Here is a 15,687-nt window from a genome sequence, read left to right as displayed (position 1 = left end):
CAGGCAGGAATTCAGGCAGAAGGTGTGCATGATAGATGAGACTGTAGAGAAATCTACCCATCTAATTTCTATCTCAGGCCACTGAATGTCATTTGAATGGTTACCCAAAGAAATGGAGAGAGAAAAGATTGAAGATGTAATGCATTAAGGAGAAAAGTTGAATTGTTAAATTCTACAACATGAGTGAGATTTGAAGTCGGTCTTTGTTACCTGAAAGGACATCTTTAATTGCCTAACTTAGTCTCAATTCTAAGATTTATGCCTTAATTATATGGTAATGTGCGTCATTTAAAGTTTGCTTTCAACAGAAGTCCCACTTGCCTTAATGTTTCAATGTACAGCAAATGTAAAAATGTATCTGTATGAAGTTTATGCTGCATTCTACAGTACTTTGTTGTACTTCTTATTTGCCAAACAATGTTTTTGTTTTCACAGCAGAACTGTGTGCAGTAAAGTAAATATAATATTACTGCTTATTAAGAACATTCTACGAAAGAATTTTATTTTTTTCAGCGATTAGAAGTGCTAATAAAAGCGTATACAACTGTTGTCTTAAGAATTATCTTTTTTGGAAAATTAAGTTTTCATTATACCAGTGTATAGAATCTGGTGTAAATGTTGAAAGATATGGGATCCTGGCCCAAGTTTGCATAATTGAAAATGAAGATGCCCATAGAGTAGCTAAAGCTGCAATTGTGATCAGATCAAAAGTACCCTTCCTGTCAGTGATAGTCTGACATTTTAAATAAATGGCAGCATATATGTACAGAATAATGAATCTAATAACAAATATGGCTGTATTCTTCAGACCGAAAAGAGTAATTCTATTTCGTTTGCATTGGTGACACTAGTTTGACCAATGGATACTTGATGAATAGCCAACATAACCAAATCCCTGATTGCAAAGGATGTAGGTCAGTGCTAACACTTAAACCTATTTACATATTTGAAAGCCTAAACTTGAATCAACAGCAGTTGTCAAGTTTTTTAATAAATCAGTCAAGGATATTTTGTCAGACTCTTCATAATTTATTTCTCTTGATTGTTGAATTTGTAAAGAACTTTAATTTACAGTAGTACTATATAAAATGTAAGTTTCTTAGTGAAGAACAAATTTTTCTAGCCATCCTCATGAGAGTAACGAGATAATTGGTCATGTAAATGGAGTCTGCCTTATTTGATCAATATAATTACAGTAAGTTCACCATTAAAAAAAATGGCTTGTACAGTTTTAAGATTAATGTACTTCTTTCAGTTTTAAGTACAGTATGATTAATATTGAAAATCACAAGAAATAGTGTATTTTACGTATTATTTTTATAATTCATTTACCAGAAATTATTTCTATTGGTTACATAACTAATGCACAATAGTACTTAAATTTTATTTGTAGTTCGTAACGTAAGTTTAGGCCATTATAAGTTTGTTAAGTGGTCTCTCTACTATTACAAAGGACCAACACTATTTAAAATGTTTTTGCTTTTGAAGGAAAGATCATTGTCAACTTTTATAATATACTAGATATTATGGACTAAGCATTAGTTTGGACTAGTACTTCTCCTTTTTTTGTTCCATATGGTAAATTCATGGTTGTGAACTTTTACATAAATGTAAACAGAACCTTGTGGTTCTATGTTTACTTCACTTTAAAGACCAAAGGTCTGTGTAGGCTGTTTTTCAGTAATCCTATTGTTTACAAACTTTCAAGAGAATTTTAGCTTTAGTTTTTCTGACAGAAATAGTATTCATCACCTTGGGAAATATTTTGGCAGTACCCTTTTTTGTGTTTTGGGATGATAGCACTTACAAACTTTTTCCAAGTTTGCTTAGCTGCTAAATGTTTTCAAAGTGGTGGCCTTAAATATTTTTTTTTTTTTTTTTTTTTTTTTTTTTTTTTTTTTTTTTTTTTTTTTTTTTTGTTTTTTTTTTTTTTTTTTTTTTTTTTTTTTTTTTTTTTTTTTTTTTTGCATGCATTGCATTTTACTTCTTAGTACTATTAGGATTGGTAATCATCCTTTTAATCATTATGCAGTTAAAACATTAAAAATTAGTAGGTCATTTTCTTGAATGATTTAAAATTTGATGGAAATCATAGTCATCTCTCCACTGGCTGAGTGAATCACAAGATGTGCTGGATCTAAGGTTAACCAGTTCCTGTTGTCCCTTTGGCAAGATTGAGCTTCTAGCAGCCTTGGTAGAAGATCACAGGAATTAATAAAACAAAACTAGCAAAAGGAGGTTTAATAATGCCCAAAAATGCACTTTACATGTATAGAAAGGGTATTATGTCAAGCATATCCAGGTAATGAATCATCATGCTGTCATGTGTGAGGCATAACTAAATTTTAGTACCCCAAATCTTATGATTACTACTTTATTCCATATACGTACTCGTTCTTCTCATAACTACAGGATTAATTTTCTTGGGAAGTCTTCTCTCTCCTGGGATCCCATCACTTTCGAAGAGCCTGGTAAGCCTCTTTACAGAATTCTTGTAAAAGGAAAAGATATTAGTAGTACCCAGTTCTGCTGCAGATGTCATGTACTGCAAATAGAATAAAAAAACTTTTGCGTTCTCATAAGCAATTCTGAATGTCCAGGAGTTAGAACTTGGGTTTAACAGTTGATGAAGTAATGCATTCCACTAATTTGTCACATTAATATTGTAATTGGATTTCTTTCAACTTGAAGCTTTTGTGCCTGAGTTGTAGCCTTGAATTCATGGAGTTCTCTTGTTTTATTATTTTAGCAGTGTAATTTAAGGATTATTTAACAGCACTGTACTACTACCATTTCACCAAAAAGGAAGCTGGAGCTATCATAAAATCTTGTTGATCAGTGGAAACCTATTCTTTGAGAAATAATCGTCAGTGTGAATGTTACGCCGCTTACGTCCTGGTGGGAATGGCTGCCCTCCAAAAGCTGCAGCTAATTGAGCTTGTTGAAACCTCTGTTGTGCTGCTTGTTCCTCCATGGCTATTGCCATGTATGCTGCGCTGGTTGCGAATACAATGCCAAGCAGCAAGAGTGTTGGGGAAGAAAAGAGTGACTGTAAGAGTGAATTCATTTCTTGGCGATTCATGGCATTAGGAGCTTCATTGACTTGCTGTTCTGTTGTAGTTTCAGGAGGATTAGGGTCAATAAGAGGTCCAGGTTCGCTGGTGGTCGAAGGTGTTGCTATTTCCGGCAAGACCACATTAAGGACTGGTGATCCCATTTGCATACTGTTTTGAGCAGGGGGACGGAAGTTTACTATACCTGAGTTTGCTTGTTGGCCATTTCCCATGTGAGAAGCATCTTGACGTAATTGTAACAGACCTTGGTTTCTGTCTGGAGAAGCAGGTGATCCACCCAGACTCAGCCTATTATGACAGGAACCTCCTGACATACCTGTTTGACTGCAACGCTGTCCGTTACTGGGACGTTGATTTTGATTGCCTGGAACTCCTGCAGCATAGAATACAGGACCATTTCGGTCTCTATTTTCATTTGGAGGTGATTCATCAACTTCACCAACTCTCGACTGACTAATGATGGGATTAACAGCTGGTCCAAAGGTAAAATAAGATGATGGGACATTGTGAGGAGTGCTTGTTTCAGAAATTGTGGGATTAGTTGTAACAGGTGATGATGAATTAGCAGATAATGTAGAGTGATGATTTTGGGCATCACTTGGATTATTAAAGTGAGTAATATCATGATTAGTGTCGCTAGTATTATTAAATCTCTGAGTGATCCTATTAATATGGCCTCCATGATTGATATGACTTGTATTAGACCCTTGGTGGTTTCTGTTTTGCTGGTTTATGTGATCAATATGTGTTGGATGATGACCCTCATGTCCTTGTGAAGCGTGATGCCCGTGGTTCTCATGTGTTGAATGATTAAACAAATGAGCGTGATGACTGTCGTGCTCATCATGATGGTTTACGTGTGAGTTGTGTATGTGATGATGGTTATGAGCATGGTTACCGGTGTTGCTGTTTAAGCTGTGATGATTATTTTGAGAAGGTGGGTGGTTGTTGCCATGTATATTGAGGGGAGGACCAGTAGTTGTTAGGGGTTGAAATGGTGGATATGGGTGGCCAAGTGGTGGGTAATAAGGATAGGCTGGGTAAGGATAAGGATATGGAAATGGAACAGGATACTGAGGGGATGTAGAGGAAGGAGTAGTTGTTGTTTGTAAGGGAACTTGCACTGCTTGTACTATAGATGTCACAACATGCTGCATTCCGACTGGAAGACGTGATATAATCTGCTGCTGCTCTTCAGTTAACTCGGGAAGAGATCCTGCGTTGTGACCGTGTTCGTGATGATGGAGTGAACTGTGTTGTGATGGCCGAACGGGAAAAAAGTTAGGGGGAACCTGCTGTTGGCTCACATCACTTTGACGAAAGTGTCCAGGGCTAAAGTTAGGTCTTACTTGAGTGTGATCATCTTTTGTATTTGAAAGTGTGGAGTTATGTAGTCTATAACTATCAGACTTGTAAGTAACATTTTTTACTTCTGTATCATCTCTTGCATTCAAGTAGGTTACGACATCTTTCATGTTTTCTGAGATGCCTAACACTTTCAAGTCCTTGTGATTCATTTTCACCAGATAATCCAGCACTTTGTTGGCACTGAATTCCATTGAAGGACTCTCTACCTTATTTTGACTGTAATTATTATTTACATTAGTTTCTAATGCACTTCCAGATTGTTTATAAGGTAATCCCATGGTTACTAGATCAATAGAACTGTTATCAGATTGTATTGTCTGATCATGAGGTTTTTCTGAATTAGTATTATTCTTTTGTTGTATGAAGTGCAGTTGTGTGGAAGGTGTAGTTTGGGAATATATGTTTAGTGAGCCAGAATGACCATTTAGTAAATTGGTTGTTTGATTGCCTTCATAACTAGAACTTGAGAGTGTGTCGTTGCTTACTCTTTTGTGTCCATTACTGTTATAGTATGCTTGTTCTGTATTTGAGAGGACTGGGGTTGTTTCACTGCTGAATTGAAGAGTGGTGTAATTACCTTGGATATTGCTCACTTGGTCATTATTCAAGAGGGTAAATGTATTGATAGTTTTGTCTTTGGAGGTTTCTTCGTTATTTCCATCAGGAGACGTATTATTAGCTTGTGTCCATTTAGTAAGATCCTGTTTTGTTTTATTGGAAGAGGTTCCAATTTGATGATTTTCACTTTGATCTTCATCTTCATGGCTGTAATATTCATATTCACTTAAGTCACCAACATGAAGAGGTCCAGCTTTTCTCATAAATTTTGTTGGGCTTAAAACAATCTCACCATCTATCTCCTCATAATAGTCCTCATAACCAGTTGTACTGAAAGGAGCTCCTAATGGGTATATTTCGCTGTTGTTTTTTATTTGGCTTCGGTTTGTACTGGTCAAATTGGCTGAATAACTCATGTTGTACATAAAGGAATTGTTAAACTCCTCACTATGAGAGTTTTCAGGTGGAGCTGATGCAATGTGTAGTTTAGAATTGTTTAAAGAGGAGTCTTTGAATGAATGATTTGCATCAATTATGACATTTTCTTCAAGATTATTCTCACCTTTGCTGTGATCTGTATTTACTGTGTTAGGGAACTCATTGCTTATGTCGCTTGTATTTAGATATTGTGTGTTTCCCTTTGTGAAATGTATGACTGGAGTTTCTGGTGTTTGGAACTGTTTAGTTGACTGATGGCTGAGAGTGTCATTAATGAGTGTTCCAGAGGACACTGAGATATCTGCTATAGCAGACAGCTGCTGAGTTATATAATCTGTATGCGAGGGCCGTGCTTGTGCGCTGGAGACATTTGACGTCCTCCTGGAATTGTAAGGAGCGTGAGGAAACACTGGCATGGAATTTGAAGACAAAAGTGAATTGGTTGTGCCTTGTGTGTCTGTTCCCATCACTCCAGCATTAGGTGCGTTGGTGAGAAAATTTTGTATTGCTCCAGATTCCCTTATAACAGAGGATGTGCCATAGTGCTGAGTAAGAACTTCTGTAAGCTGACTAATAATGGCAGGGTTAGGGGAGTTTATCATGATATAACCTGGACGGTCCCCACCTTGCCTGTTGATCATGTTTTCAACATAACTTTGTACCATTTGTATGGCTGAGTTCGGACTGTTTCCAACAATCTGGGTGTTAGCACCATTTATTATTTGGTTATTATTTGAGCTGAATCTGTTGTTATTTTGTACAGAAAACTGTCTGTCCTCAGGTGCTAGAATGGACAGTGTTTTGGAGAAATTTTCGTTTTGTCTAACATAAGCTGTACCTGATTCTTCAATGTTTCTCGGAATGTTCTGCTGTGATGAATCTTCAATCTGGATCATTAGGTTAACTCCTCTATTCTTGTATCCAGGTTGGGATTCATTTCCACTTTGGTTGGTTTTAAGCCACTGAAGTGATGTTGATGAAGTCCCATTGAGAATCATAAGAAGATGAGAATTGGAACTCAAATTTCTTGCTGTCAAACTGCTGGTGGACACAGCAAGCCACAGATTCATCAGCACAGCTCCACAGATCTGTAAAAGAAAACACCAATTTTAATTGTACATACTGGTATTTTCATTCCATTTAGAAAAAAAATGAGGTTTTAAATTTAGTTCATAACCTTTATGCTTCATTACTGACAAAAAATTTTACTCAACAGTTCTTGTAACTAATGACAAAATGACAAAAAACAAATCTAATTCAGGAGAGGTAATTGATTACAGGAATGTTGATGTTGAATGATTGAAATGACAAAAATGCTTGAAAGTATGAGACACATGACTTATGCAATGATAGTAAACTGGAATATAAAGGAAATGGGTCTTTGTATGTTTGTTGATGAAGCAGACTACACTTATTCATATACGTATATTACAATTTACTCGGATAATTCATAGGAGGTAACATGCTATTGGTTCTTTTTTTTGCTGGTTATTACAGTATTAAATATAGTACGGTAGATACTATTGTACCTGGCCCATCAAACATGATAGCAATACTGTATCTAGGTATGATAATTTTGCTATTGCAGTGTTCTTGTATTAAGTATGTTACGTATTGTAATAATTCAACATGATGGTGCGTTTCACTCGCCCCAAATCTATACCGACACCTTTTATATGAAGGTGAGCGAGCTGGAATATTCTGGCAGGTCCAATTTAGCAGTTCTCTGGTATTTTAGCAATATCTTACCTTAGAAATAGTGCTGAAGGAACCTATTTCACTGGGTGACACAGCTTCCTCGCCCAGAAATAGATTTTTCCTACGTCAAAATCCCTTTATTATTCTTTGAGTACTGTAGTACATATATGTATATCTGTGTTTCACACAATAACAATTGAGAGATACTGTATGGGTAATATCTCAACAAAATGGACCTTAGCGTAGACTTCTGATCTTATCAGCTACATTATGACTACATATTGTTATTTTTTGCTATCCTACCATTTCAGATGTGATACATTTTCAGATACCTCTGTAACTTGATATTTGACACCATAACTTAAAGGGCCATAAGCAATGTTAATTTGATGTCTATTCTTGCCATTATCTCTGTAACCTGAAGCAACGGCAAGTTACGACACCGTAAAATGCCATTAATGGTGCTGAAAAAGTGTCATAAGATCAAATCCGACGTAAGTCAGTGACGCACTACATTTCTTGAATTTAGTGTCAAGTGTAAAGTACAAGTTAGTGTAGGTTGAATTCCTGTTAGCCATAAGACCTCTATAAATATATTCAAGCGTGGGCTATGATAAGCTATAGGTCTCTTTTACTTAATGAACTTTGTTACTTGCCAGAGGGTCAGACCCCGAAAGAATCTGTTAAGCTGTAGTGCTATACTGTGTTGCAATGTACTGTATGTATTACTGTATACAGAGATTAGTCCAGTCATTCCTCTAAAGAGTTTTTTTGTTAGGTACTGTCATCACCTCCTCAGCTGTGCTTTCCTTATTAGGTGTGGACCTTTCTCAGTTAAAGTCGAAAGATCATGATCTGAAGTTTCAGCTACATAATGTTATTAACCATTTATACCACCTGCTCTACCTTTAGAAGATAGAACTGCTGTTTTCTGCCTCTTTTGTCATGTTACCTTTCTCTGTTTAGGAGGTACATGTGTCATCACCTTAGAGAGCAAGTCCATCACCATACCAATTTCAATCACTGCGACTGAGCACTGTCCCTGCTTTGAATTCTTTGCAGTCATTATTGTTTTTTCATATAATTATTTCTTTTAAGAAGAAAGGTTTGCAATGAGTTTTTCCAATGCGATCCTGTTTTCCTCTTTGCCCCATTTCTATGAATTTCTTGTCATTCCTTGAGGTCTTTGTACTGCTATGCTACTTCCATATTTACTACTTTTCAAACTACTGTACAGGCAGTCCCCGGGTTACGACGGGGTTCCGTTCTTGAGACGTGTTGTAACCCGAAAATCGTCGTAAGCCAGAACATCATAAAAAATCCTAAGATAACTTTACTTTTAATGCTTTGGGTACATTAAAAACTATGTAAACTGCATTCTTATTGCATTTTGCATAAAAGAAACCTTCAAATATTTATTATTTTGCATTTTTGGTGTCATATTTCTTGTGCCAGATCAGCTTTGTAGGCGTCGTAACCCTGGAAATAATTTCTGATGAATATAATTGAAAAGCGCCTTAACCTCGGAACGTTGTAAGCCGAACCCGTCGTAACCCGGGGACTGCCTGTACCTGCTCTGCATTCTTTATAATCACATAGCCAAACTATATCTTAATCTTTGAGATCTTAGTCACAAGTGATAACTCATCACCAACTCCCCATTTGTAATGTGATCTTCCCAATGGACTCCCGCCATGGATCATAGGATTTTGTACTCATACCTTTCTAGAAAGAAGCTTCATATCTTGATACAAGAAACTATAGAAAAGAATTGCCCCTTTAAGCAAAATGAGATGCAGAAAAAGTGTAGGATTCAGCAGTCTGAAATAGGCAAACCATGTTTATTTTTTAATTCTGCTTGATACTCATACGGGATGACAGTTTTATGAGTGTTGTGAAAAGTTAGTGAGTATGATGTGTGTAATTCTTACACTACTTTTGGGAGAGGTTGATCTGACTTCGTGCTATGAATAATGGGAAAAAATTCTTTCTAAGATTTCTGAAGGGAAAAGCGGAGACCAAAGGACTTTACAGCAGAACAAATACTTGTTATTTCCTAAAAATGAACAGTTCCTTGAAACAAATGAAGCAGAGCTAAAACATATGACAAAAAGACAGAAAGTATGACCTTAGAAATGCTAGATGCTGGCCAGCTGTTGATGCACCCACTGAATAATGGAAAGACAGTACGTATTAGTTTTCTTGTATCAAGATAATCAGCAAGAGCATAGTGGCCTGAGATATTTTTGGCACCCTCTGCACATGCTTTTGAAGTGGTCTAAGAACATTTTGCCTATTCACATCGACAGAATGCAAGGGATATTGATTATGCAATTGGAAATGTTAGGGGAAGATATATTGTTGGCTAAGAGTAAAGCCAAAGGGAATAGAACGCTTCTGTTTGGTTAGATGGCCTGTAAAGATGAGGAGATGGTATTCAAGAACATAAGACATACATTTGAAAAGTATTGCCACAGGGAACAGGTGGACATTTGTATTCGTAAACACATAATAGTTACACGTACAAAGAAGCCACTAGGAGGTTGGATCAAATTCGATTGAAGTTCATTGTTGGCTAAAGGTTAAGTGGTAATGGAAACCATATAAAAATAATCCTAGGATATAAATGATGAGAAAAAGTGCATGTACCACCAGAAAAAACTAACCCACCCACAAGATTGGTTGGTTCTGGTGCCACCAAAGCATTAAAAAAGGTAAATGAATAAAAAGAGGCAGGAAAAGCCATATATATCTTAATTTGATTGGGATCAGAGTTATTTGACAACCCGGAGAAAGAAGAGACAAATTTGACTTTTGTCATCATATTTCATTTAATTCTCTGGATTGTCACTTGAACATATTAATGATTAGAGATTTTCATCCAGAATTTGATTGGATATTGAAAGATCTTAAGAGAATAACACTGCTACCTTAGATTTTTTTTATGTATGAGTTTTTTTCATTTTAATCTGACTTTCACTTTCGCTAGTCCATGCATGGTTCCTCAGCACTCAATTCACTATACTCCTTTTTTTTTTTTTTTTTTTTTTTTTTTTTTTTTTTTTTTTTTTTTTTTTTTTCATCTGTCCATCCGCCTGTGGTGTTTCTGTATGGTAACACTGCGTCCCGGGCTTTAGATAGTTACATTCAGCTAACATTCAACGATTATAATGATATCCTATTTCGAATATTAATGGTGTAATTCGCATACAGTAAATTTTTAAAACATTTTTCAGTTGCAAATCTACGCCCAGATATCCTTTTATTTACCTAAAACTTGCACATAGCGTAACTATTTAAAGCCTGGGACGCAGTTTTACCATGCAAAACATCACAGGTGGAGGACAGATGGAAAAAAACAGAGTATAGGTGCAGAATCTTATAACTTGAAAAAGGTCTAGTTTTTTATGCCCAGTTTATTATCCCTTCTTTTATCTGATCCTGATTCCCACTGTTATTCAGTGCTTAAGTTTTCCTTATAAGATTTAGATTTTATTGGTACCATTATCTGTAGAACTTCACTGATTTAATGTATGCCTCCGTTCAGAGTACGTATTATTTACTTTCTTGTAAGCAATACCTTAAATCATTCATCTGGGAAATTATAGTGTTACTACTATATATATATATATAATATATATATATATATATATATAGTATTGTTACTACTATATATATATATATATAGTAATTAACTACTACTATATATATATAGTAGTAACACTACTATATATATATATATATATATAGTAGTTTTACTGAATTTCGGACTGAAACTTAACAGCAGGTTACTACATTATTTTCTTAACTCTCTCTAGTTTTTTCCTGAAGTTCTATCAGGTCTTACTCTTCATCTATCCAGTTTCCCTTGATTTCTAAGAGCTTCCAAAAGTGCACCTTACTGTTTCTATTCGTTCTGCATTTATAGCCAACTGCTCTGCTAGTCTTTCTCACCACACATTCAGACCATCTAATTCTTTTGAGATTCCAGTCTGTTTTCCAGCCTCTGAACGCCTTATCCCTTTGTTAATGCCTCCTACGCAATAAGTTTTCCCTTTCCAGCATGTGGCAATGCCTCAATTTTCTATAGTCCCACATTTTGGTAATTATCCCGTTTTCTTTGTTAGTGCTCCTTGGCCTTCCCTGTGACTGCGATATATTTAACTTTTATAGACTAGCTATCTCACCATTTCATCCCTGTTAAACCAGTGTAACGCAATAATGAAAACCAGTGTTTTTAAATGATTTATTAGAATATTACCGCAAAATATATCATAGACAGTGACTTGAATTTAACCAAATTATTGCCTTTATATGAAATCCCTACTTCTGATGCTAATACTGTGGACCTCCAGATTAAGGTAAAAATATATCAGTTCCAAAAAAGGTGGGATTTCTGTCTTGATAAATACCATATAACTCTCTCTCTCTCTCTCTCTCTCTCTCTCTCTCCTCTCTCTCTCTCTCTCTCTCTCTCTGTCCATATTTCATTGCATAAATGCTGACATATTACCTTATAATATGTTTACTGTATGTATGTCTGTCTATATCTGTGTGTGTTGGCTTTGTTTTACTGTATGAAGAATGCGGATATGTTATCAGACGTCGTGAGAGAGAGAGAGAGAGAGAGAGAGAGAGGTTGAAGGCTGGGTGTGGTAGGGGGAGGGGGAGGAGGGTATAGGGAATGGAGGCATGGGTTAGCCCAGTTCACAGAGCAAATCAACCTCAGGAACAATGGTTGCCCTCACGACCTTGTGGGATTGAACTTATTTCTTTCTTTTTTTGTGTGTGTGTGTGTGGGGGGGGGGGGTTATTATCTAAAAAACGCATCGGAAGAAGCACAAAATAAAACGGAAATACAAGCTTTTATTGACAAATTTGAACTCTTAAGTTTACATTATATATTGCTATGTATTTTTAGTTAGTTTTTTTTTAATAATCTAAATTGTAGATATAATGATGTGTGTGTATATACACACATACACACACATCATATATATATATATATATATATATATATATATATATATATATATATATATAATGTGTGTGTGTATACGCAAATAAATTCTTCTGTTAAAACAGGGTACATCTCATGTATAAAAGGCCCATTCTGTGGTTTATTTAAAGTTAAGGACTATATTTAAACCAGAGTGTTTTAGTGGTCCTTTTGTACTTGAGATAGTATACGTATATACATACATACATGCATACATACATATATATATTAAGATATATATGTGTGCATATAATTATTTTAGGCTCATTTTTAATTGGAATTTGACCCTAAATAATTTTAAAACTTGTAAATGAGGCATCGGAATTGGAAACACAGAAGGCAACGAAAGTTCCAAGGCACTGACTCTCACTGTAGTAACTCCACTCTGATGAAAGCAGTGAATAAAATGGCACTCAATAAGCAAACATAAAAGAAACAAGGTAATTAAAAACTAAACACTAAAGGAATTTAAAATTTTCAGTAATGTTCAAATTTATTATTATTATTATTATTATTATTATTATTATTATTATTATTATTATTATTATTATTATTATTCTTTTTTGTCACTCAATCATAAAATGATAATATTGATGATACTGCCAAGAATGGCTTCAGCAAATCTACGTAGATTCTTTTGTGTTCAGTAATTTTAAAATTTACACACGTGCATATATCAAATCAAAATTACTAATTTATTATAATAAAAATAACCATTTCTAATCAAACTTTTATATTTGGCTTGCACATGTTTACATGCACAAACACAAATATATATTTGTATATATATGTATATATATCTATATATATATATATATATATATATATATATATATGCATATATATATATAATATATATAGATATATATATATTATATAATATATATATATATTGCATATATATATATATATTAGTATATACTATATATGTGTGTGTGTGTGTGTGTGTATGCTAAAATATTCCATGTGACTGATTTCTTGTGGGCGACGCCCGGTCCTAAAACCAAGCGAGCATCGCCAACACAAGAGTCAGACGATTTCAATTACTCTTCGATCCCTTTCACGTCTCTGATACTGAGAAATTGTATCTGTCTCAAACTCTTTACAAAGCAAATAAAAGTTGCACCGAAGTTTCTTTGCCACAATCGAGTTTTCTGTATACAATATAATGCTGTATGGAACCCTCAGTCAATCATAACCATTGAACCTCTCAACCACAGCCCATGAGACTTTCAACCATGGCCCAGTTGTGGCCTGTGTTGTTGGCACCTACAGTGGTGCCAGACACACAATCATGTCTAACGTTAACCTTGAAATAAAGACCACTGAGGCTAGAGGGCTGCAATTTGGTATGTTTGATGATTGGAGGGTGGATGATCAACATAGGAATTTGCAGCCCTCTAGCCTCAGTGGTCTTTAATATTTGAGTGTGGACAGAAAAAGTGCGAACGGACAAACAAATAGCCATCTTAATTAGTTATATTTTACGTAAAACAAACCAAAAAGTAATAGAGAAATTTATATTCCTTCTAATGTACTTAATTTGACTTTTAAGAGAAAATTTCGCTTAAATTTAGACATAATTTGCATCAGGTATTTTGGGTAAGCTCAAATTTCTGTTTCGTAATGCTGTATTTCGGAATTTTTTAAAAATTGGGTGTATTAGGTAGCACTGTAGAAGGTTTTACACGATGTTTATCCAGGTAGTTTTTAAGATTTCAACATTCGTAAACACTTTTTAATTAATATGTTTATAGCTAAAAAAAAAAGTATTTTTCAAAATTGTTACAGGTAACATTTCTTGTTACACGGGTTTTCAGAATTTTTAGACTTGTTCCGTCTAAAATTGATTCAAATTTCGAATAATAATAATAATAATTAAGGAAATGAGTTGCCGTTCTTACCAATTTGACGATGCGACACATCCTCGCGCGTATTTTCCTACATCGTCGAGAACCCAAAAAAGTCTCACAGCCAACACAGGATCCAAACGCATACTGAACGGAACCTGGCAAACCAGAGACTCTACCTGTGTGACGTCACAAGATGTCCGCCAGCCTTCCGAGGAGTCGTCTTGAGTAACGACTGCGCTAAAAGACGCCTCTCGGTTGGTTAAAAAAAAAAAAATCGCGCTTGGAAGTCACTTTGGTTTAAGTCTGGTGGGTTGAAAGGGCGCATGCGTTGCGAAGCTTCAGGCCAAATGAGAGTTTCCTGACATTCATAACCTTTCTGACTTTTAGAAGCGTGTGTGTGTGTGTGTGTGTGTGTGTCGCGCTTCCTTTTTCTCCGTTTTTACGGGTCTGGACTATATAAAGGTGCCTTTGGAGTGCCCTTGTAAGGCGGCTTCCTTCTACCGTGACCGCCATAAACTAGTATATAAATGTAACCCAAGATCATTTTCATCCCTGTGTCGTTCGTTCACGTTCCCAAAAAGCAAAATCTGGCCCACCCCAGTTATGGAAGACCGAAGAATACATTTATTTTTCTTACGGTTGAATTCCCATAGAAGCATTAATTACCATTCTTGGGTAAAGAAGAAGGCTCTTCTTCTTCTTCTCTCACTGGTAACCTAAATAGTTGGCGGGAAAGAATTGGAGTGTGATGATGATGTTGACGAGATGAGGAAGGTGACCGGAGGGAGACTTTATCTTGGTTCTCGGAGATAATATGCTCTTCGTGACTCCCACAATCATCCACTGCTGTTTCAGTGTTTCCTTCAAAGCCAGACTCACTCTCTCTCTCTCTCTCTCTCTCTCTTCTCTATTCTATCTTCTCTTCTCTCTCTCTCTCTCTCTCTCTCTCTCCTCTCTCTCTGTCATGTCTGTATATCATCTGTATATTAGTTTTTCCATCGTAATTTTATTAGTTTTTCGTGTTTTGTAAATCATCATTCAAGGTATTCCTTATCCTCTCTCTCTCTCTCTCTCTCTCTCTCTCTCTCTCTCTCTCTCTCTCTCTCTCTCTCTCTCTCTCTCTAAGTCACATGTCTGTATTTATCATTTCTTTAATTTATTAGTTTTTCTATGTTTTGCAAATCATCATTCAAGGTAGTCCTTGATCCTTCTCTCTCTCTCCTCTCTCCTCTCTCTCTCTCTCTCTCTCTCTCTCTCTCTCTCTCTCTCTCTCTCTCTCAAAACACAGTGTGCGTGACTTCCAGCGCTCGTAATCTGTTTAAGATAACGGAATTCAGAAGATCGGCGCGCCTGCTTTATGAGAGAGAAGAATGTGTAGGAAATTAGGACCCTCCATTGGTCTTGTCATTGTACTGTACATTGAACCAGAGAGCCGTTGCAACAGCCATTATTACTACTACTAGAGATACTTGTAAGGCGTAATATGTATATATATATATATATATATATATATATATATATATATATATATTATATATATATTATCTATATATATATCATATATATATATTATATATAATATATATATATACATATATATATATATATATATATATATATATATATATATATATATATATATATATATAACAGTTTTTGTGTTATATGTTACAGAGAAAAATCACATAATTTACGTCAA

General features: G+C 35.3%; 2 protein-coding genes across 4 annotated transcripts in view; one reads left to right on the top strand and one right to left on the bottom strand.

Moving 5' to 3' along the window:
• Positions 1–15,687, top strand: part of LOC135209170 (dolichyl pyrophosphate Man9GlcNAc2 alpha-1,3-glucosyltransferase-like) — an 84,379-nt gene that overhangs the window by 49,406 nt on the left and 19,286 nt on the right. The gene's annotated exons all lie outside the window — the stretch shown is intronic.
• On the bottom strand, positions 2,021–14,230 carry LOC135209169 (putative uncharacterized protein DDB_G0282133). The gene is made up of 2 exons (XM_064241841.1): positions 14,040–14,230; positions 2,021–6,526 (listed from the first exon to the last, which is right to left on the bottom strand). Exons 1-2 carry the CDS (start codon positions 14,058–14,060, stop codon positions 2,819–2,821), a joined length of 3,729 nt encoding a protein of 1,242 aa, XP_064097911.1. The 5' UTR covers positions 14,061–14,230; the 3' UTR covers positions 2,021–2,818.

This window comes from Macrobrachium nipponense, chromosome 37, assembly GCF_015104395.2.
Source record: "Macrobrachium nipponense isolate FS-2020 chromosome 37, ASM1510439v2, whole genome shotgun sequence".
Lineage (NCBI taxonomy): Eukaryota > Metazoa > Arthropoda > Malacostraca > Decapoda > Palaemonidae > Macrobrachium > Macrobrachium nipponense.
This window is presented reverse-complemented; position numbering and strand designations above follow the sequence as displayed.